The sequence below is a fragment of the Mesoplodon mirus genome (genome assembly GCF_964341445.2).
Source record: "Mesoplodon mirus genome assembly, chromosome: 18".
NCBI lineage: Eukaryota > Metazoa > Chordata > Mammalia > Artiodactyla > Ziphiidae > Mesoplodon > Mesoplodon mirus.
The window spans coordinates 55,672,481-55,695,674 of NC_138994.1; the positions used below are offsets into that span (position 1 = coordinate 55,672,481).

The following is a 23,194-nucleotide window of genomic DNA, read 5'->3' on the forward strand; positions in this document are numbered from 1 at the left end:
ACATTCTTTTTTTAGTATTCTTTTCCACTATGGTTTATCACAGAATATTTTTACAAAACATTTAGACTTTTGGATTTTACTCTGCTATTGGGAAGCCACAGGAGGGTTTTGAGCACAGAAGTGATCTGCTTTGACTAAAACTTTTGGAAAGGGGCACTCTGGCTGCTACCGGGGCGAGAATGGCGTGGGGTGGGATGGGGAGGCGAGAATGGAGCAGTGGGGAGGCGAGGGTGGAAGCAGAGAAGCCAATTAGGAAGCTATTGCAATAATCCAAGCGAGGAATAATGGGTTAGATCAGGATAATGGTGATGGAGCTGGTTAGAAGTGGTCAGATTCTACATGTATTTTGGAAATAGAGCCAATGGGATCTACTGAAGGATTGGACACAGAGTGTGAAAATCAGCAGAATCAGGAATGATTCCCAGATTTTTGCCTTATGCAACTAGAAGTCTAGATTTGTCATTTGCTGAGATGGCAAAGACTTAGCTCCCTACGGGGATGATCAAGAGTTCCTTTCCCGTTTGAGATGCTTATTAGTCATACAAATAGAGACTGAGAAAGAAGTTCTCAGAAGTTCTGAGTCTAGAGATTTGGGGAGAGTTTGGAGCTGGAGTCATCAGCATGTAAACTGGTTTAGCAACCAGACTGGCTGGAGTCACCTAAGCAGGGGGTGGGGGTGGATGAGAAAAGATGTCGGAGGACTGAGTATTTTAGTTATTTGTTGCTGAGTGACACACCACCCTAAAACTTAGTGGCTCAAAACATCAGTCTATCGTGTCTCACAGTCCCGTGGGTCAGGAATTTGAGCAGGCAGTGGCTGCTCCAGTGTACTCCATGTGGCATCAGTGGAGTGGTTGGGCTGCGCTAGGAGACCCAGGAAGCCTTCACTCACTCACATGTCAGGTGCTTTGGCATCCTTCTTGTGCGTTCTCTGTGATTGTTCCTCATTCAGGAGTCCAGCTCAAGCTTTGTTGCAGCATGGCGGCTGGCTTTCCCCGAGCAAATGAGAATGCTGCCAGGCCTCTCAAAGGTTAGGCCAGGAACTGCCTTCTGTTGGTCAAAGCAAGTCATGCAACTAGCTCCAATTCAAGAGGAGGAGTTATAGATTCCACCTCTTTATGGGTAGAGTGGCATGTGCAAACTAGAAGGGAAGGAATTGGAGAGACCCATCTTTGGAGATTATCTATCACACTGAGCCCTGGGATATTCCAATATTTAGAGGAAAGATAAGAAGTTTCCAGCAAAGAGAATGTGAAGGAATGGCCAAGAAAGTAAGAGAAGGACAAGCTCTGAGCACTTTAGCCTTCATCTTACTCCATTTCCTACATGCAGAAATTACTATTTATGTCCCCTGTTGCTTTCCTGGATGGACCAGAGCAATGCCAGAAGATCTGTCCAGTGTGGCCTCAGTCTGGGGCCAGATGAAAAATGATGGGGGATGAAGAGTATTAACCCTCCAAGAGAGAGTAGGGACTTCTTCTCAGTCTTCAGTTTAAATCACTGAAAAATATTGCAAGTACAAAAGGCAGGAAGAAAAAGTGCTGCTACAGAGTTAGGAGCAGCCACCAAACCCCAGTAGCTGTTGTGAGTTAGGATGTGGGTCTCATCCTTGGTTGGAAAAAGTTGATCTCTTTCTCAGTCCTAAGCCTGTTCGGTCTAAAGCAGTCTAAAAATAGAACAAGTTGCCTTTGTTCTTTTTTTATTTCTTTACCCAAATGGAAAAGTTTTAAATTATAAAGGTAACTCATTTTTATGTGAAATTTTTGGATAATACAAAAAAGTGAAATTTAAAGAAAGCAAAACTCAGAAGATATTTCAACATAGCAAAGTATTAATACCCAGATCACATTTTTTAAAAACCCTAAAAATCAAGAAGAAAAAAACAATCCATTGGCAGAAGAGGCAAAGGAAATGGTTTGGTAGTTCACAGAAAAGGAAACCAAAATGCCTGATAAATACAGGAAAAGAAGCCCAATCTCTCTGGCAGTCAAGGAAATGAAAATTAAAATCACAATGAGATATACTATGTATCCACCAGAATGGTTAAAATTAAAAAGGTTGACAACACCAAGTGTTGACAAGGATATGGAGAAACTGGAACTCTCATTGCTGGTGGGACATAAAATGATACAACCTCTTTGGAAAACAATTTGGCAATTTCTAATAAAGTTAAATGTACACTTAACCACATAACCCAGCTTTTCCATTCCTAGGTATTTACAAAAACATATGTCCACAACAAAATTTGTCCACAAATCTTGTTCACAGAAGTTTTGTTTGTAACAGCCAAAACCTGGAAGGTACCCAAATGTTCATCCACAAATGAATGAATTAAAAAATTGTAGTATATCCATAGAATGGAATATTACCCAGCAATAAAAAGGGACAAGCTACTAATAAATGCAACAATGTGGATCAATCTAAAAAATATTATTTTGAGCCAAAGAAGACTTATACAGGAATATGTACTGTATAATTCCATTTATATGCAATTTCAGAACAGGCAAAACTATACCAGTAGAAAGCAGATAAGTGATTGGGATTGGGGTGGGGTGGGGATTGATGCAAAGGAGCAAAAGGAACTCTTTTAGGGTAATAGTGATGTTCTAGATCTTGATTGTGGTGGCGGTTACATGGGTATATACGCTTGTCAAAAAACTGTACTCTTAAAGTGAGTTCCATTTATTGCTTATAAATTATACCTCAATTAAGTTGAATAAGAGAAATTAACAATGAGATTCCATTTCAAACACTTCATATTGGCAAAAATGTTAAAAAAAAAAACTGGCAACGTTGAGTGTTGGTGAGGATATGGGGAAAGGGGAAATCTTCTGTTATTGATGGAAATTTACTTCCAGTATGTACATTGGTGCAACCACTGTGGAGAGCCATTAGCTAAATAATTTGGCAGTTTTCAGTAAGTCAAAGATGTACACACTTGTGAGCTAGCAATTCCATTCCTAATCGTGACGTAGAGACACTCTCACGGAGGTATACCAGGGATACAAGCGGACAGCAGCAAAAAATCAGAAACAATCTCAGTATCTGTCAACAGGAACATAGATTGATAACTTTTGGTGTAGTCATTTACAAGAGCCAAGAAGATTGGTATATCTCAACATGGACAGAGATAAAATGTTGAGTGACAAAAGCAAGTTGTAGAGGGCTTCCCTGGTGGCGCAGTGGTTGAGAGTCTGCCTGCCGATGCAGGGGACACGGGTTCGTGCCCCGGTCTGGGAAGATCCCACATGCCGCGGAGCGGCTGGGCCCTTGAGCCATGGCCATTGAGCCTGCACGTCCGGAGCCTGTGCCCCGCAACGGGAGAGGCCACAACAGTGAGAGGCCCACATACTGCAAAAAAAAAAAAAAAAAGCAAGTTGTAGAATGATCCATATAATGTGATGCCATTTATGTAAATTAAAGCCACATAAAACAACACTATGTATTGTTCATGGGTATGTGTATGTGTGTATAAAAGTGTAAAAAGTGAACTAGAAAGATGAACATCAAACTCATGACAGTGATTGACTGTGGGGAATGGAGGAGGGGAAAGGGACAGGGTAAGTAGTAATTAAAGAGATTTTGGCTTTATTAGTAATGTCGTATTTTTTAAACAAATTTCCTCTTTGGGAACAATATTGAAAAAATTAAATACACTTTTTTTGTATTTTTAGTATTTTTCATAGTAAATATTTTAAAAGGAAAGTTGTCCATTACTCTTTCAAGAAAACCATTGTGAAGAGTGTTGGTGTAAATCTGTCCATACTTCTTATGTATGTGCAAATAAACATATAGTATATACATATAGTTTATGTACATTATATATATACTATATGCATATATATGTGTATATAATTTTTTTTTTTTTTTTTTTTTTTTTTTTTTTTTTTGCTGTACGTGGGCCTCTTACTGTTGTGGCCTCTCCCGTTGCGGAGCACAGGCTCTGGACGCTCAGGTTCAGTAGCCATGGCTCACGGGCCCAGCCGCTCCGCGGCATGTGGGATCTTCCCGGACCGGGGCACAAACCCGTGTCCCCTGCATCAGCAGGCGGACTCTCAACCACTGCGCCACCAGGGAAGCCCATGTGTATATAATTTTTGCATTAATAGGTTCCTACTATACATCCAGTTCTGGGACTTGGTATTTCTCATGCATGGATATCATGGACATTGTTTCATATTAGTAATATTGATTTAAATTTTCCTTTAAAAAATTCTGTGATATTTTATTGTGTGGATATGCCATGATTTATTTATTTAACCCATTATCATTGATGGACATTTCAATAATTTCTTCTTCTTCTTTTTTTTTACTGTTATAAGCAACATGGCAGTAAACATCTTTTGACATACATGTTTGCATAGCAATGCAATTACTTCCTCGGATAGATTCTTAGATGTGAAATTGTGGGTCAAAGCAAAACACTCAACATTTTAGTAAATATGACCAAATTTCCCTCTAGAGAAGACTGTCCACTAGAACTTCCTTCAGTGATGGAAATTTTCCATGTTTGCACCTGTCCAGTACCCTAGCCACTAGCCACAGGTGGCCACTGAGCACTTGAAATGGGACTACGTGTGACTAAGGAACTAAAGTCTTAATTTTATTTAGTTTTAATTTTAATAGCTGCATGTGGGTAACAGCTATTATGGGACTAGAGTGTTGGTATCATTTTTCTCTCTTATCAGTTATGAAAGGAAGCACTTGTTTTCCCTTTGCCTTCTTAGCATCAGTGAGTGCTTGAATTGTGTTCAGACCCTGAGAACAGAGTGGAGGGTAGGAGGGCGTGCCCTGAGGCCCCCACACCTGCTTTTATCTGTTTGTTTTATCTATTTTATTTGTTTGCCTTCCATGGATATTTGTTTCAAATTCTTTTTTTTTTTTTTTGGCTACATGGCATGCGGGATCTTAGTTCCCCAACCAGGGATCAAACCAGTGCCCCTTGCAGTGGGAGCATCAAGTCTTAACCACTGGACCTCCAGAGAATTCCTGTTGATTCATTTCAGAAAAAGTTCTGTGGCTAAAAATTTTGAAAAGTTCTAAGTTAAGGTCTTTCCAAGCCCCCTTTCAGCTCAGAGAGGCCAATCTGATTAAGCAGGAAAAGTGGGATGGCTGAATACAGGTCAGCGGTAGAATATCTGTACATCTTGCTATGAGAGCAAGAACATTTAAAACGCATGCAGAGTTCCATACGGGTCATCTGTTTGCAGTTAAGTCTCCCTGGTGAACGTGATGAGAAGTCACCCTGCTGACTGTCAGCATCTTAAGTATCTGCTTCCTCTCTTTTAGGGTAAAGAGCCCAAAGCTGTCATCAGCATCAAGGACTTGAATGCCACCTTCCAGACAGAGAAGATAGGGAACCCCCATGGGCTGCAGATCACCTACCGAAAGGAGGGTCACGTCAGGAACCTGTTTGTGTATCACGAGAGTGGGAAGGTGAGAGCCTCCAGCTCGCTGACCCCCTTGCGCAGCAGCCTCCTGAGATCTGCTGCTGCTGTTCACCTTAACCTATTGTCACTTTTTTTTTTTTTTGGCCACACCACGTGGCTTGTGGGATCTTAGTTCCCCAACCAGGGCCCACGGCAGTGAAAGCACCGAGTCCTAACCACTGGAATGCCAGGGAATTTCCTATTGTCACTCTCTAGTTGGAGACATAGGTACAAGTAAAGCAGAGCGAGATCAGGGAGAGCAACCTGGTGGGTACCAGGGGTGTGTCTGGATGATGCACAGCCATCAAGGGGCATCCACTTAGCAGAAGGGACTATGCCCAGGGATGGCAAATCAGGTGGGGCCGGAGATTCCAAATATGGGAGGAGGAATGGATCAAAGCTTGGGCAGCGGCGCACTCCACGGCCTTGCTTCTCAGCGTTTGGTCCGACACCAACAGCATTAGCCATCACCTGCGAGCTTCTTAGAACTAGAGTCTCGGGCCCACCCCGGACCTACTGAATTAGAAGCTACAGTTTAACAGGATCCCCAGGTGATCCTTATGCACACTGAAGTTTGGGGAAAGCACCACTTAAAGGTCCAGGAAATCAACTCCATCAGAGAAGAGCAGGCCAATAGTACAGGTTCAAGAGAATAAGCTGGGTCCAAATGAGCAGGGTCATGTGACTGGGCAAGTGTCAGAGATGCTAAGTCGAGGTGAGGAGGGGCAAAGGTGGGGGCTGACATTTTGTGAGTTTCTTTTTCAATTCTGTGCCAGGTGCTCTTCTTGGCGGTCACTATACATCATTTCTTAATCTTCAGATCAACCCTGGAAATGTTTTATCCCCGTGTTACAGAGGCATGGGCATGTTAAATAATTTGCTCAAAGTCACGTAGCCAATGGTTCCTGAGCCCTGCACCCATTTCACCTCCCCAAGTGCCTCTGCTGGAGGAAGGACCCTTGGTGGCAGGTACCAGGAACCAGATACAGGGACTCAATCTTCCCATAAGGCCCTAACGCTGGGATGGTGGCCATGGATCACCCTCCCAGCAGGCTTCATGCTCCCTCCACATTCTGGGCTGACTTCCTGGTGTGGTCTGAAGAGCTGGGTTTGGAGTCAGAAGCTGGGACCCTGGTTCTTCCACTCCCAGCTGTGTCACTAGGGCAGGTTCCTTCCCTTCCGAAGTCTGCTTGTTTATGGTTGATAACGTCCACCTCCCAGAGGGGTTTTGAGAGTTGAGTGACCAAGAACCATGAACATGAAAGCATCTCATTACGGGGAAGTGCACTGTAAACATTAGTTGCTACTGTAATTTGTTCATGATTGTGGCAGCTGCAGAAGAAGACAAACTCTCGTGCCTCATTTCACATCTGTGTCATTTATGCATTCATGAATTCACTCTTTCGGTAAATCCTTATCGCGCTTCTCCCGGCAATGCACGCAGCACTGGGGTGTGTAGTGAACGGGGCAGCGCCATGAGTGGGGTTCTGGGATCTCAGAGTCTCGGGAGGGAGGCAGATGGGGAAATAGGCACTGACAATGCTGTGTGAGGATGGGCTGGAGGCCGTGCTAGGGACACACAGGAGACATATAAAGTAGCCTAGTCTGGGGGGTGGGTGGGCTGGAAGGGGGCAGTCAAAAAAGGCTTTCCAGAGGGAGGAGCATCTATTTAAGAATTGTGTGAATATGCTGAAAAGGAGAACACTCAAACCAGCTTAAACAGGACATGAATAGGAAAGATACAGGAGTGTTTATTTCAAGGGCCAGTAGTATGGCTTGGCCTCCTGAGAGATTAGAATCAGGATCTGTGGTGTGTGTGTGTGTGTGTGTGTGTGTGTGTGTTTTAATTTATTTATTGTATTTATTTTATTTTTGGCTGCATTGGGTCTTTGTTGCCGCATGCGGGCTTCCTCTAGTTGCCACAAGTGAGGGCTACTATTCGTCGTGGTGCGCAGGCTTCTCATTGTGGTGGCTTCTCTTGTTGTGGAGTACAGGCTCTAGGTGCGCAGGCTTCAGTAGCTGTGGCTCGCGGGCTCTAGAGCACAGGCTCAGTAACTGTGGCGCAGGGGCTTTGTTGCTCCACAGCATGTGGGATCCTCCCGGACCAGGGCTCGAACCCATGTCCCCTTCATTGGCAGGCAGACTCTCAACCACTGCGCCACCAGGGAAGCCCTGTGTGTGTGTGTTTAAGAGAGAGAGAGAGAGAGAGAATACACTCTAACAGGAACACATTGTTCTATAAAACCAGGAGTGCGAGTAATGTCTCACTTGTTTGTTTCTCTAAATTCAACAATCTCATTCCCCAAATTGCCAAGAAATCTATTATCAGTCATCTTTCTCGGCTCCCTCCCTTGGCTTTACCAGAATCTTGGGACTTATGCAGTGTGGGAGACATGGAGGAGATCCCTGGTTTTCAGTCCACATTGGGCTCACTGCTGTAGTCCCATGTCCAGACTGGCTGGATACCAGTGGCTACCCCTCCACCCGCGCGACTGCTACGAGGACTTTTGCTGCAGTGCCCAAGGTCTCAGACAATTACGGTACTTGGCTCCCTACCACTGACCCAGTTGTAGAGCAACCGGCAACCTGGTTCTGGCCGGTCTCCTCTTTCCCTTGATGCCCCAGCTTCTCCCTTAGATGGGCATAAATGGGGGGGGGGATGCTCAAACTCATGCCCACAGGAGCCAGGTGGGCAATTGAAAAGTAAAGTGGACAGCCCTAAGGCTGTGGCAAACAGGAAAACCTGTATAGAGGACTGAAACAGACAAACCTTCAGGAGCCAAACAAACCTGTATGCAGGATTTTGCCCGGGAACCACTAGTTTGTGACCAAAGAGCCCTTCCAAAGTGGAGGCCTAGGTGGGTCTTTCATGGGATGGTCCCATTCCCTTAGTGCCTGAGCCTCTAGAAGTTTCTTAACACCCAGGACGGGAGAACTCCGAGCTCAGGAATACGGCGGCCAGCAAGTTTGACCTGCAAGAGAGAAAGGGTAATGATGTTTCATACCTTTGAAACCAAATTCAAATGAATTTCTCAATCACCGTATTACATCTAAGTGCAGCACAGCAGCTATTTGAGCAAGTCTTTCAGCTAGCTCCCCAATTCCAAATTCCTGGGAGAAAGAATCTGATAAGCCCTGTCCAGCCTCTGCATTTGTCCAGTTGCTGTGGTCCTAGCAGCATGCGTGGCTGCAACTGTGGGTGGGTGGTGTGTGGCTGAGAATGGGTGGGGCAGTTCTCATAGAATCAGGGCTTGGGTGGAGCAGAAATCTATTACAACATCTGAACCCACCCTCAGGATGAATAGAATGTTCTCGGTGAATGGGTGTGTTGGGGGTGAGGGCAGAGAGGTGGGTGGGGCAGAGTGTTTCAGGCAAAGGTAATAGCATGTGTTAGGGTGGGGGGAGGGATTGCACTGGTTTTGTACGGAAGGAGCTCAGAGGGCAAAGAACGTAGACTGTCTCCCTGAGGGCAGTGGAGAGGACTCTAAGCTAGACTCAGTTAGACTTGCAATTCGAAAGTCACTCTGGCTGCCCTAAGGAGGCCTGAAAGGGGAGTGGCAGGGCAGAGGCAGATAAAGTGAGAGACGATGGTGGACACTGCCGAGGGCTGCGTTCTCCCAGAGGGACACAGAAGGTCCAAGCCAGCTTTAGCCTAAGTTGCACTCCAGGTGATGAGCACCCGCATTGGAGGAGCATCCCCAGGTGCACCTGCCCCCACCTGAAAGCTCGTCTTTGACATCTGAGGACCCTTGCTTCTCCAAGTGTGTCCCAATGACCAGCGTCCCATCACCTGAGAGCTCGTTAGGAATGCAGAATCTCAGGCCCCACCCCAAACCCACTGAATCCAAATCTTCATTTTAATGAGATCCTCAGGTGATTCATACACACATTAGAAAGAGCCAAGCACTGTCTGAGGCCACTGCATGGCTCCTATGTGGTTCGCCTTGGTCCTTTCCCAGGGCTCTGGGGATCTCCCTGTCAGTGGCTTCCCACTTGCTCAGGTGATGCCCCTGGGCTCTGGCACTGTCCTCCCAGATGCCTGTGACCAGCCCACAGGTCCCTGAGTGGGACTGGGGTTGCGTGCCTGTGCCCAGACTCGAAGATCCAGCTGGCTTCTTGCATCCAGCCTCAGCTCCCCCACTACTCTCTCTCATTGGCTGTCCATCTGTCCTTTGTATTTTTCTCTGCAGGAGATAGTGGACTGGTTCAATGCCCTCCGTGCAGCCCGTTTCCAATACCTAAAAATGGCCTTTCCTGAGCTCCCGGAGCCTGAGGTGAGCTAAATGTGGACCCCAACTTCCACATCTCCTCTCTGCCATCTCCTTTGCTTCTTGTCTGCTGACCTCGAAGACACTCAGAGGCCAGCCTCAGTTTGTTTGCAGGAAAGACCTTGAGATTTGGGGTTGGGGACCTCAGTGGGAAACCAAAAGCTTTCTCCTGGGGAGTCTGGGGGTTATGGCCTCACCCCTGGCAAGGCAGCCTCCAAAAAGTGGGTCAGGCTCTCCCCTTCGGGATGCATGGCTACCACCCACAGTGTCAAGGGGCTCAGGATTTGAGCATCTCTTTCTCACCCCTTCTCCCACTAAAATGCACGAATGGTCCCTCACATACTGCTTATAAAGTGCTTTTGAGCCCATTTTATCTTGTAATCCCTTTTATCTAGTAATCCCTTGCAACCAGCAGTTAGGTGAGTGTGATTATTCCCATTTCACTGATGAGAAACTGAGTCCCAGGAAGATCAAGTGCATAACCAAAGGTGTTCTTCACATTCAAATATTCCCCCCTTTACCCTTTCATATTCTGGTATAAGGAAGGTAGTGGGATCTTTTCCATTATCATTCTAACAGGAACAGTCTGCCTTTCATGGCCTAGGTAATGGGGAGCCTGAGAACTTCATTTGATTGTCCTCAGACGTCTGGAGCATCCATCTACATCTCTCAGGCTTGGTTGGGGAAGCTGTATAGTGGGCTGGAGGATGCTGCCCTGAGCCAGGAGGCCTAGGCTCTTGTGGATGTTCTGCTGCTAACTTTTTGTGTGACCACTGCGGGTTGAGTCACCTCTCTGTGCATCTGTTCCCACATCTGTAAGATGGTGCTTGGTCTGGGTCATCTTCAGGGTCCTTCCAACCCTGAGGTGCTATACTCTGGTCCTTGTCTTAGGCCTGCTCTAGGAGGATTTTGTAAGAGATAGGGGTGGAGAGACCATGTTAGTCCTGGGACTTTCTTTTTCCTTTTAATATTTATTTATTTAATTAATTTATTTATTTTCTTTCTTTCTTTTCTTTCTTTTTCTGTGTCGGGTCTTCGTTGCATGCAGCACTCGGGATCTTCGCTGAGGCATGAGGGATCTTTTCGGTGCAGTGCGTGGGCTCTTTTTTGTGGCGCACAGGCTTCTTTCTAGTTGTGGTGTGCGGGTTTTCTCTCTAGTTGTGGCGCATGGGTTCCAAGGTGCATGGGCTCTGTAGTTTGCAGCACATGGGCTCTCTCGTTGAGGCGCACGAGCTCAGTAGTTGTGGCCTGCGGGCTTAGCTGCCTTGCAGCATGTGGGATCTTAGTTCCCCCACCAGGGATTGAACCCAGGTTCCCTGCATTGGCAGGCAAATTCTCTACCACTGGACCACCTGGGAACTCCCAGTCTTGGGACTTTCTTTTTTTTTTTTTTGTGGTACTTGGGCCTCCCACCGCTGCGGCCCCTCCCGTTGCGGAACACAGGCTCCGGAAGCGCAGGCCCATCGGCCATGGCTCACGGGCCCAGCCGCCCCGCGGCACGCGGGATCCTCCCAGACCGGGGCACGAACCCACGCCCCCCGCATTGGCAGGCGGACTCCCAACCACTGCGCCACCAGGGAAGCCCTTGGGACTTTCGTAATCCCAACTGTGAGACCTTCCTTTGAAAGCCTAAGTGTTCCTTAATGCCCAAGTTTGCAGGGAGGAAAGTGTCTGGAACAGGGGTCCATTCCAGACACAGTGATGCACTGAGATGGCACTTCTCTAGGAGCAGTTCCAGCCAGACCCGGCTCAGGGCCCTCCCGGGCTGCAGAGTCAGCACCCAGAGCTGGTGACTTCCTGCTTCCGTGGGCAGGGCGCTGGGGGTGCTGACTGATGGCTGGAGAGGATGGAGGACAAAGTGCAGATGCCCAGCCCCATTTGCCTGGGCCACAGCTCTCCAGCTCTGCTGACCCTGCGGAGGAGACTGGTCTTTGGCCAACATCCTCAACGCCCTCTTGCCTCCCTCATCCACCATCGTTACCCCCTATCCACTCCCAGTTTCCTCCCCGCCCACCTCTCTCCCCATCTTTCTTCCCCCCTTGTCTACGTATGACGTGAGGTTCTGGGCAACCACCCAGGCCTGGCTCAAGCTTAGGGATCCAGATGTCAGAAACCTGGGGAGCCCAAATGGGGTTGTGGTCCTGTGATAAGAAAACGCATGAGTCTCCTCACCTCTCTGAGCCCCAGTTTACTCATCTGTCACCATGAGGACAATCTCTGCCTCCAGGGCTGCCGTCAGTCCAGTGAGCCAGGTGTCTAAGGTACAGTGAATGGAACCCCATCCACGTGCTTTTCCTTCTTCTTCCATTGGCTTCCCGAGGCCTAGACTCCCCCTGCTTTGGCTCCAGTTCAGACGACTGAGCTGTCAGGACTTGTCTTCTCTCCGAATGAAGGAATTAAAGCCTACAGAATGCGTTTTAGGGAAACGGGAGTGTTGTCCTTGATATTTTCGTTTCGAGCTCACGACTTTCTCCCTTTCAGACTTCCCATTCCTATTTCCAGATGTCATGTCCCCTTCGTCCCTGCCCTGGGCTCAGGCTCTGGAGAACCCCTGTGTTCTCAGAAACCTGGGCTGTCACTTGAAACTCTAGACGTGCCAGTTTGACGCCCTGCAGCATAGGAGACCAGCATCAATCCCTGGAAGCTTCTCTGAGCATAGGATGGCAAGTTGGAAGGGATCCTGCAGATCACATAGGCCAGTATCCTTATTACGTAGTGGGAAATAGGCCCAGAGAGGCATAAGGTCTTACCAAGGTAACACAGCTGGTTGAGGTCAGACCTGGAGCTAGAACTCAGGTCTCTTGACTCCTAGTCCAGAGCTTTCTCTACTTGCCCACCCTGCCATCACCTCCTATGGCCCTGGGTCAGAATGCCCACCAATGACCAGGTCTTGGCCAAGGGCCTGATCAGAGGGTTCTGCCATGTTTACACTTTAGCATCATAGAGTAGTGGTGGGGTACCACTAGTGTCTGTATGGTGTCCATGGCCTCTAGATGTGAAAGCTCTTCATCCTTCCAATGACGTGTCTTTGAGAAAATCCACAACCACTTCTCTGAGGCCTGGTTTGTTCATATAAACAACGAAGATGATAACATCCACCTCACAGTGTGGTTGAGAATTACACGGAGCCTGGCACACAGTAGATCCTCAGAATATGCCCACCTGACACCAGGAGGGTCTCCTCAGAGCCTTGCCTGTGTCCTCCTCCTGGAGTTGCTGAAGGAATCCTTAAACTAAGTCTTGAAACCAAGACTTGGCTGTGCTGGTAAGCTCTGCAGACATCTGGGGTGCTGTTGTCTGGCTCTGTTGAAATGTTAATGTTGCATCCATACCAAATATAACCCCCTGAACCATGCATACACATCCTTCCCCATTCCAAACTTCCCCTTTTTGGGGGAGCCAAGTTCAGTGGGGAGCCTCGGGCTCCGGGGTGTGAGGCAGGGGTGTCAGTGTGTGTCTTTCTTCCCCCAGCTCGTGCCCCTCATCACCAGGAACTACCTCAAGCAAGGCTTCATGGAAAAGACCGGTCCAAAGGTATACCCTCCACTCCCGGGGAGACTTTCATGGCCCCTGTCCCAGTGGGCATTAGGGCAGAATTGGGGAGGTGGGAAAATGGGGAACCAGGGGCCGAGAGGAGGGAGGAAGGGGGAAGCAAATGGATGTGTGTGAGTTCCGGGGGTGGAGGACCAAGTGGAGACCGGGCGGCTGCAGTGTGGTCCAGCATCGCTGCAGTTGCTTCTCCCTGTAATTGGGCATCCTCCCGCTTTATCAACATCACCATTAGCTTCCGTCCTCTTAACACCATCTAACTGATCCTCCTGTTGGGAAAGCATAGCTGAAAAGGGACTCCTTGGGGGACAGCTTTTGACTTTCCAGAACCCTTGTGGGTTCTGTGCTGGGGCCCTACCAGGACCGTTCAAGTGACGCAGTGACTAGTGATCAGTCTGAGAGAACACGCCTATATATACCCATGCTTGGGTGCCCAGCTTCATGCTGGTGGGGCGAGGCTCAAAGTCAGAAGATGGAGATGGTGGGGGTTGTGACGGGCGGAAGTAGGGAAGGGAGGAGGGAAAGGGAAGAGGAAGGGAAAGGTAGAGGAGCTCCCTAAAAAAGAATCCCAAAGCGACAGCATTACAGTGCATTTTTTGTTTTGTTTTGTTCTGTTTTGTTTTTAAGGATGCTTGTTAAGATGACAGTGAAAGGTGTTAGGCAATCAGGGTAAAGGAAGCCTCAGGCAGCTGGAAAACTTGTAAAAGAGTTGCAGGTTCTCTTCCTTCACCAGCTGGCGGCACCGCCCTCCCCGTGGTTCTGGCCAGGGGCTTTCCTTCCCCTGACCTAGGATAGAATTCGGCCAAGGCCAGCACTTTCAGAAGCGCTGAGCAGTAGCCACTTCTGATTCCCCAGCTTCCTTTTTCTGAGACTTCTTGTCCACAGCCTGAGAAAGGGGGAAAATGCTTCTGCCAACCCACGCAGGCAGCACCTGGAGGCAGCAAGGCGAAGCTGGGGCTGGGGGAGGGGGTGGGATGGGGCAGGGGGCGGAGCCTGCAGAGCTCTAGGCCTGGGGAGGGGCGCTGGGGTGTGCGACTGCGGGGCTGGGACCCTCCGGCTCCCTCGGCCTGGCCCGGGCTGGCCCTCTGACCTCTTCCCCCGCACCCCCGCCGCCGCCTGGCCGAGCCTGGTACGAGGTTTCCTCTTTTGCAGCAGAGAGAGCCTTTCAAGAAAAGGTGGTTTGCCCTGGATCCCCAGGAGCGGAGGCTGCTCTATTACAAGAACCCGCTGGTAAGAGCCACTGCCGGCCCCGCCGCTGTGCACCCGCAGGCGGAGGTGGCGTCAGTGCTGGTCGGGGACCACGGGGAAGCGACAGGGCTGGAGAAACCCAGCCAGAGGCACACCTCCATCGTCACTTGTCTCGAAGTCAGTCTTGTGCATGAAGCTGTGCTCTCCCTCACCTTCAGGAAGTCCTTTATGTGTGTCCAAAATGCTGCCGATGTATCAGTAGCTAAGACAGGTGTTTCCCGCCTGGACTCTCTTCCAACCGGAGGCCGTGGAGCGTAGCAGTTGGGAGTGAGGGCTCTAGAACTCGGCTGTCTGGGCTCCGGTTCCAGCCCTGCCACCTTTAGGGGTGCGGTCTGGGCAGAGCGCTCAGCATTCTGTGCCTCAGTTTCCTCCCCCAGAAAATAGGCTTCATAACACGGCCTTCCTCAGAGGTTGCCGTGAGCATTATCACATGAGTTACTACATGTAAAGTACTTGAATTCATGGTGCAGAGTTAACTCTCTGTAAATATTAAGTATCATTTAAACAGATGCCGTATGTGATGTCTTTTATGGTTTGAGCCTTTTAAATTCTGGGTCCCATCTAGCCAAAATCCCCAGCAGAAGCCCCACCCAACACACACACCTCTTACTAAAATGGACCTGGGGGGCTATCAGGCCTGCAGGTGGCCCTCAGCCCCAGGTGTGGCCTCTGACGACCTGTGTCTTCTATTTTCAGGACGCCTTTGAGCAGGGCCAGGTATTTCTCGGGAGCGATGAGCAGGGGTACCAGGTGTATGAAGACCTGCCTAAGGGCATCCGAGGGAATCGCTGGAAAGCCGGCATCACCATCGTCACCCCGCAGCGGAGATTCATCTTCACCTGCCCCAGCGAGAAGGAGCAGCGCGAATGGATGGAGAGTTTTCGGGATGTCCTCTCCCGCCCCTTGACACCCCTCAACCTCCTCAGTAAGATGCACGGCTTGTTCCTTTGGCTGAGGGCCGCAGGCAGAAAGGGGCTTCTTCACTTGGGTTCAGCTGGGAGCCCTGAAACTGGGGTCATGGCTCCCGACTGCCCTTTTCCCATTTTCTTCTCTTCCTGCCAAAGAAAAGTTCAGACAGTGCACATTATTGCCAGGAAACCCTCTCTGTCCACGCTCAGTTCCTCTACCGGGAGCCTTTCCCTAGCCACGTCTGGAGGAGTTTCACTGTGGCAGAGCTGTCACTTAGATCCGCTTTTCTGCCCTGCTCAGTCCAGGAGCCTAGCAGCCTCTCTGTCCCTCCACCCTCTGCCCCTGAGTCCCTTTTCTCATGAGAAAACTCTGGCCTGTTATTAAGGTCACAGCGCTGGGCAGCTCCTGGGATTTTGGACTACTCCCCACTCATAGAGGGAAGGCTATTTTTAGGGCTCTTCTTTTTTCTGGGTCCTTTCATGTGTCTGCCCCTCTCCTGCTCTTCCTCTTCACCCCAGATGTGTCACAAGCAGGCTTCCCCATCTGCAGACAGCCCCGTGAAAGGAGGGGAGACATTCTGAGCCAGAGCAGGGAACTTCTGGCCCAGGGCCTGGCTTCTGGGACACCAAGGAGAAGTTCTTTGTTTGCAAAAGTACAGTCTGAGCAAGGGACCCCACACAGCCCCTTTGGAGAAACCCTTGTGCCCGTTGAGTCTGACCAGGATAAACACAAACTTGCTACCCTTTCCAAAATCCCAAAGCCAGGGAGCCTCAGAAATGGGCTCGGAAGTCGTTAGTGAGGCAGCTGGTGCTTTTTTCTTCTGGGGGCCTGTGTGTCCGAGTCTCTGTTTTTCTCTGTGTCTGACTCTCTGCTTTTCTCTCCTTCTCTGGTGTGTGCGTCCCCTCTGTCTGTCACCTTTTCAGTCTGTGTTTTATTACGGTTCCCTCTATCATTGTCCCCCTGTCCCCCCGCTGTCCCTGCCCTCCAGTGGGACTGCATTGTCATGGCCACGCCCCCCAGCCCTCTTCTTGTTCCCCTTGCAGCTGCATCAACAGAGAGTGGCTACAGCAGCAGGTGACCCACTGGCCAGCCAGTGCACCTGGTGGGAAGGAGAAGTTTTCACCTTGGCCTTGGGGGCCCCTCAGGAGTGCCCCACAGTCGGCAGCTATCACAGGCTGTGAACTCTGCCAAGACCAAAGCTTTGGCCTTTATCTGCCGGCTCTCTGGGCTTCCCCGCTACCTAGCTCTGGGGGTCTGAGGATCTGGTAAATGTCCTCAGGGCCCAGGACATCTGAAATGAAGGCATTACAATGGAAAGGCACCCACAGCATCTCACAAGTGGCATGCTTGCTGAAAACAAGAACAGCAACAACAAAAAGTTAAATCTGAATCTAACCATGAGGAAACAATCAGACAAGTTCACATTAGAGAAATTCTGCAAAACAACTGGCTGGGTTCTTTAAGAATGTCAGTATCATGAAAGATCAAGTAGTCTGGAAACTGTTCTAGATTAGAGAAGACTGAAGAGACATAGCGACAAAATGCAACTCATGATTCTTGATTGGATCCTGGATTTAAAAAAAACAGTTATAAAGGAAATCATTGAGATAACTGGGGATATTTGAATATGGATGTATATTAGCTAGTAATATTGTAACATTGTGATGATTATGCTGTATTTGTGTAGGAGAATGCTCCTGATCTTAAGGAATAAGTGCTGAGGTGTTCAGGGGTAAAATGTAATCATGTCTACAACTGACTTAAATGGTTCGGCAAAAAATGTGTATGTGTACATATAGAGTATATACATGGATATAGTGTGTGTGCATTTATGTATGGAAGACAGGAAGTGTGTGTGCATACACGGGGAGAGAGAGAAAGTGGGCCACTGTGCAAAATGTTAGCAACTGATGAATCTAGATGAAGTATAGCTGGATGTTTATTGTCCAATTCATGTAAATTTTCTATAGGTTTGAAAGTTTTCAAATTTAAAAGTTGGGAAAAAAATTTTTTTTTTAATCCACTTCTCACTCTTCAAAAGTAGTGGGTTTTCTACATGAATCGAAAATGTTCCTGGGAGAGTTCTACCTTTGTGCACATTTTAGAAGAAATAAAAGCCCAGATAGGGGCTTCCCTGGTGGTGCAGTGGTTGAGAATCCTCCTGCCAATGCAGGGGACAAGGTTCGAGCCCTGGTCTGGGAAGATCCCACATGCCGTGGAGCAACTCAGCCCATGCGCCACAACTCCTGAGCCTACACTCTAGAGCCCGTGAGCCACAACTGCTGAGCCTGCGTGCCTAGAGGCTGTGCTCCATAACAAGAGAAGCCACTGCAATGGGAAGCCCACGCACCATAAAAAAGTAGCCCCCGCTCGCCACAATTAGAGAAAGCCCGTGGGCAGCAATGAAGACCCAGTGCAGCCAAAAATAAATACATTAAAAAAAAAAAAAGCCCAGATAATACAAACAGACAAAAAAACCAATGTCCCCATTGACCATCCGTGCACTCTGGAAGGAAAGAAGGAAGCTGAGAGGCAACTCAGCTGGACCCCAGGACAGAGAGCTATCCAGCCCGAATGCCGAGTCTGGCCCTGCCACTAATGAGACTGCTGGAAAACTCACTTCCCCACTCTCTGTGCCTTGGGTTTTCTCTTTCAAATGAGGAAGTTGCACTAACTACTGAAATTCAATGGAAGCCACAAGTATTTTTGAGCACCTCCCAGGTGCCAGGCTGTGTGCCAAGCCCTGGGAACAGGCAGGAACCAGATGACGTGGTCCCCGCTGTCAGAGATTTCAGTCTGCTGGAAGGCAGCCTGTACATGAGGCAGGACAATGAGACCGGTGTTCCAAAAGGGGAAGTGGGGCTGCTGTGAGACGTGTGGCAATAGGGTTCACCCTAACTTAGGGGAAGGGGAGACTCCTTCATCTCCAGAAAGTGACGTTGAAGTTGAAACCTTAAATTGTTTAGAGGTTAGTCAAAGGGAAGGGGGCCAGGAAAACACTCTAGGCTGAGGGAAGAAAATGTTCAAAGGCTCTCAGATGGGAAAGAGGAACTGAAAGAAATCTCAAGTGGCTGAAATGTTAGAGAAATAGATCACCCAGGTCTCTGCTCTGTGATTCTTTGTCCCTTCGAGTGACGTGGAGAAAGACATTGAGTGTTTTCATTTCAGTGGAGACCCAGAGGGTTGGGAGGGTCTTTAAGACAGTCTCTGCTTTTTATGGGATTTTCCTTTGATCCCCCAATCAGAGGACAAGCAACGTCATCGGGGTGTCTTTCCTGAGGCTTCCTGACTGCCCAGATGAAGACGTGGTTGCTTCCTCTTCTGGCTCCTAAAGCACCTTGAAAATGTTTTTCAGCACCTGCTGAGTTGTATATTAAGGGTCGATCTACTCGTCTGCCTTTTTTTTTTAACACGACCCATGAGCTTTGTTGACTGTACTCTGCTAAGTTCTGAGAATGACAACATCAGTAAAGGCATAGTTCCACCTTCAAGGAACTATAGTCCAGAGAGGAAGAAAGAGAAGTAAACAGGCAATAACAAAACTACTTGAAGAGGCAAATTGGCATTCTTAGGAGCCCCTCAGCAGGGCAGAGAACAGACATAAGAGTTGGAGACAAAGTCCCAGTGAAATGGAATGTCTGGTTTTGGTTGGTTTCTGAGGCCTAGCTGAATCTGTCTTTGGGTTTCCCAAGGATACTTCTGTACTCTTACATTAAATCCTCTTCCTCCTTTTGACTTATTAGTACAAGGAGATTTCTGTTACTTGAATCGGTCCTGACTAATGAAGTTCTCCAAAAGAGGTAATATCTATGCTGAGTCCTGTAGAAGGTACTTGGGTTGGGGTGGGGTGGGGAGACAGAGTGTGTACAAAGGCCCAGAGACAAGAGAGAACATGGCCTGTTCTGGACATTACAAATAATTGAATATGGCTAGAGCACAGACTGTTGGGGGCAGGAGGGGGTCAGCTTCCAATAATGGTGGAGTAGCTCATAATCAGAACAACCATTCCACAGATAACAATTAGAAACTCGGTACAGATTATAACAAAAATTATCTGGAGGCCTTGGAAAATAACCTAAAGCAGGCAGAGAGGAGTTGGCACTAGGAAGCAAGGAATGGCAGGGGTGAGTTTCTCATTTTTTCACTTTTCACCTGATGGCAGGCCCCAGTCAGTGCCTCAGGGGGCACTAAAATTCTGATGGAAACCTGCAGTCTTACTGGTTGAAAAATAGAAGACAGAGTTTAGGGCAACTTTAGCAGCAGGGAAGTCTTGGAGAAGAGGGCTACAGAAGGGGAGCCCTGAATCCTATTATCTGCCTGCTCTCTGGAGGAACATAACAGAATCCAGAGGTTTGACATTCATAATATCAGGATGCGACCCTAAATGAGTAGACATATGAAGAAACAAGAAAATATGAATTGTACTCAATAGAAAAAAATCAATCAATGGAAACTGATTCCAAGATGCCCCAGATATTGGAATTAGGCAAGAATTTTAAAGCAGCTATTATACCTATGCTCAACAAGGAAAGGAAAATATGATCATAATGAATATACAGATATGAAATTTCAATGGAGAAATAGAAACTATAAAAAAGAACCAAATGGAAATTCTAGAACTAAAAAATGTGAAAAAAAATTCAGCTCAACAGTAAATTGGAAATGATTGAGAGTCAGTGAACTTGAAAATATATCCATGGTAATTATCCATTCTGAAAAACAGGGGGAAGTAAAGGACTGAAGAAGTAAAAAGAGAGGACTTCCCTGGCAGTGCAGTGATTGGGACTCTGAGCTTCCGCTGTAGGAGACGTGGGTTCGATCCCTGGTCAGGGAACTAAGATCCCACATGCCATGTGGCATGGCCAAAAATTAAAAAAAAAAGAAGTAAAAAGAAAACCTCAGAAGCTCTAATTTACATGTTATTGGGGTCCCAGAAAGAGAGAAGAGAGAGGTATTGGGGCAGAAGAAAATATTCAAAAATATATTGATTGAAATGTTATTAACTTTGGTGGAAGACATGTAGGACTCAAGAAGCTTGGCAAACTTCAAGTATTTAGAATAAATACAAAGGAAACTACATTCAGATACATTACTGACAATCTGCTGAAAACCAAAGATAAAGAACAGATTTTGAAAGCAGCCAGAGAAAAATGATACAATTCCATACAAGGAAATGTTGCTTCTTACCAGAGACAAAGAAAAAAAAAATGAATGGACTTCCCTGGTGGTTCGTGATCAAGACTCTGAGCTTCCACTGCAGGGGGCACAGGTTTGATCCCTGGTTGGGAAACTAAGATCCCACCTGCTGGGTGGGGCAGCCAAAAAAAAAAAACCCAAAACAAAAGCAAAACAGAAACAAAGGAGGCCAGAAGGTGGAAAGACCTCTTTAAAGCACTAAAAGAAAAAAAAAAAAAATCAGAACTCTAGAGAAGATATCTTTCAAGAATAAAGGATATGTAGATCTATATATCTGTAGAGACAGCAAACAAAAAAAGACTTCGGAAAAAGAATAAAGGCAAAATATCACTGAATTGTACACTTAAAAATGATTAAAATGGTAAACTGTTTATATTTTACCCCCCCGAAGAAGTGCAAATGGCAGATTTTTTCTTCAAAAGGCAAACAAAAAGAGATATTTCTGGATAAAGATAATTGTACGTTTCTGACAGAACTGCAGTATAAGAAATACTAAAGAAAGTTCTTTGGGGTAAAAGAAAATGATACCAAACAGAAACTCTGATCTTTAGGAAGCAATAAAGGGTAATAGAAATGATAAAGATATAAGTAAATATAAGACTGCCTATTTAAAGCAAGAGTTACATGTGCTATGGTTTATACCATCTGTAGAGAGAATGTATATGACAACTACAGCATGAAGGCCTGGAGTAAATGGAACTCTACACTTTCAAGCTTCTTATATTTTACATGAAGTGGTACAAAATTAGGTCTACGTAGATTGTGAAGATTCAAGGATGTATACTGTAATCCTTAAAGCAACCACTAAACATATAATGCAAAGAGGTATAGCTAAAAAGCTAACAAGGAAATTAAAACAGAATTTTTTTTTTCTTTTTTTGTGGTACGCAGGCCTCTCACTGCTGTGGCCTCTCCCGTTGCGGAGCACAGGCTCCGGACGCTCAGGCTCAGCGGCCATGGCTCACGGGCCCAGCCGCTCCGCGGCGTGTGGGATCCTCCCAGACCGGGGCATGACCCTGCGTCCCCTGCATCGGCAGGCGGACTCTCAACCACTGCGCCACCAGGGAAGCCCTAAAACAGAATTTTAAAAAGCATTTGATTAACCCAGAAGAAGGCAGGAAAGGAAGACAAAATGAATATGAAATAGATGAGACAAACTGAAAATAAAGAACAAAAGGGAGACCTTACCATATCAATAATTGCATTAAATATTAGTGGATTAAACAGTTAAATTAAAATGCAAGATTGTCAGAGTGGATAAGGAAGCATGACCCAATTGCATGATGTTAAAAAGACATTTTAAATCTAAAGACATAGATAGCTTGAAGTTATAAGTGTGGAAAAACATATACCATGCAGTCAGTAACAATAAGAAGCCTGGAGAGGCTATACGGAGATCAGATAAAGTATTTTTTCAGGACAAGGAGTAATATCAGAGATAAAGAGTGATGTTTCATAACAATAAAAGGTGTAATTCATCAAAAGACACAACAATCATAGATGTGTATGTGCCTAATAATACAGCTCCAAGGTATGTGAAGCTGAAATGGACAAAATTTAAGGGAGAAATAGACAACCATGAATCAAAAAAGAAATCACATGGGAAATTAGAAAGATTTATAACTGAATGATAATAAAAATACATGGCAAAATTGAAATGATGCAGCTAAAGCACTAATTAAAGGGAAAGGCATAAGAATCAATGACCTACAGCTGTACTGTCTAATATGGTAACAGTAGCCACACGTTGCCATTGAGGATTGAAATGTGATTAATACAACCAAGGAAATGAATTTTTAATTTTACTTCATTTTATCTAATTTAAAATAATTTAAAATAAAAAACTGGGGGAGCTCCCTGGTGTCTAGTGGTTAGGATTCTGCACTTTCACTGTCATGGCCCAGGTTCAGTCCCTGGTCAGGGAACTGAGACCCCGCAAGCTGTGCTGTGCGGCCAAAATTAAAAAAAAAAAAAAAAAACGTAAAAAAATTAAAAACTGGAGCAGTGTAAGATATTTTTTCTTCAAACACAACTTAGTTGTTTTGGTAAGACTTATATTTTAATTTAACCATTGCATTGCAAAAGATATTTATTATTTCAGTTGTGGAAAAAAATTTAATGAGGAAAAGACTAAAAACTAAATTTTATAAAAAGTGAAGTATCTTCAGTTAAGCTGCCAAACAATTACCTGTAGAATACGATGTTTTTTTCCCTAATAATGTCAAAGATCAGCTGATTCAAAATTTGAAAAAATGCAGGCACTTTTCTTTAGTTTTAGGTGAGTTGTGGGATACAAGACTAACAATGAATAATTGGGGTAAGTTTTGTTTCAAAGGACTTTAAAATTTTTGAGGAAATATCAGTCCACTGCCTAAAAATCAAACTGATGGTGTAGATATTTTTGAATCTTTTACATCTGTAAGAGAAGAATTCCAAGTAGATATGGAAAACCTAATTTTTATTGCGACAGATGGTTCTTTAGCTATGTTAGGTCAAAAATTCAAATATTGAAATTTTAAAATAAGAGACTGATGATTCTCTTATGATTTTGTTCCATTGTATGACACAAAGTAAAAATATTTATGTTCAGTTTTC

At 46.4% G+C, this 23,194-nt stretch overlaps 1 protein-coding gene across 3 annotated transcripts in view; it reads left to right on the forward strand.

Moving 5' to 3' along the window:
* The window catches only part of ADAP2 (ArfGAP with dual PH domains 2), a 42,542-nt gene that overhangs the window by 15,144 nt on the left and 4,204 nt on the right, over positions 1–23,194 (forward strand). For 2 of the 3 annotated variants that reach the window (XM_082603390.1, XM_082603389.1), the window contains 5 exons: positions 5,290–5,436; positions 9,620–9,703; positions 13,169–13,231; positions 14,399–14,476; positions 15,191–15,419. In XM_082603390.1, the coding sequence (XP_082459516.1) occupies positions 5,290–5,436; positions 9,620–9,703; positions 13,169–13,231; positions 14,399–14,476; positions 15,191–15,419 (601 nt within the window). Of the gene's footprint in view, positions 1–5,289; positions 5,437–9,619; positions 9,704–13,168; positions 13,232–14,398; positions 14,477–15,190; positions 15,420–16,446; positions 19,210–23,194 lie in introns of those variants that run through there. The other variant, XM_082603391.1, reaches the window with a different exon arrangement.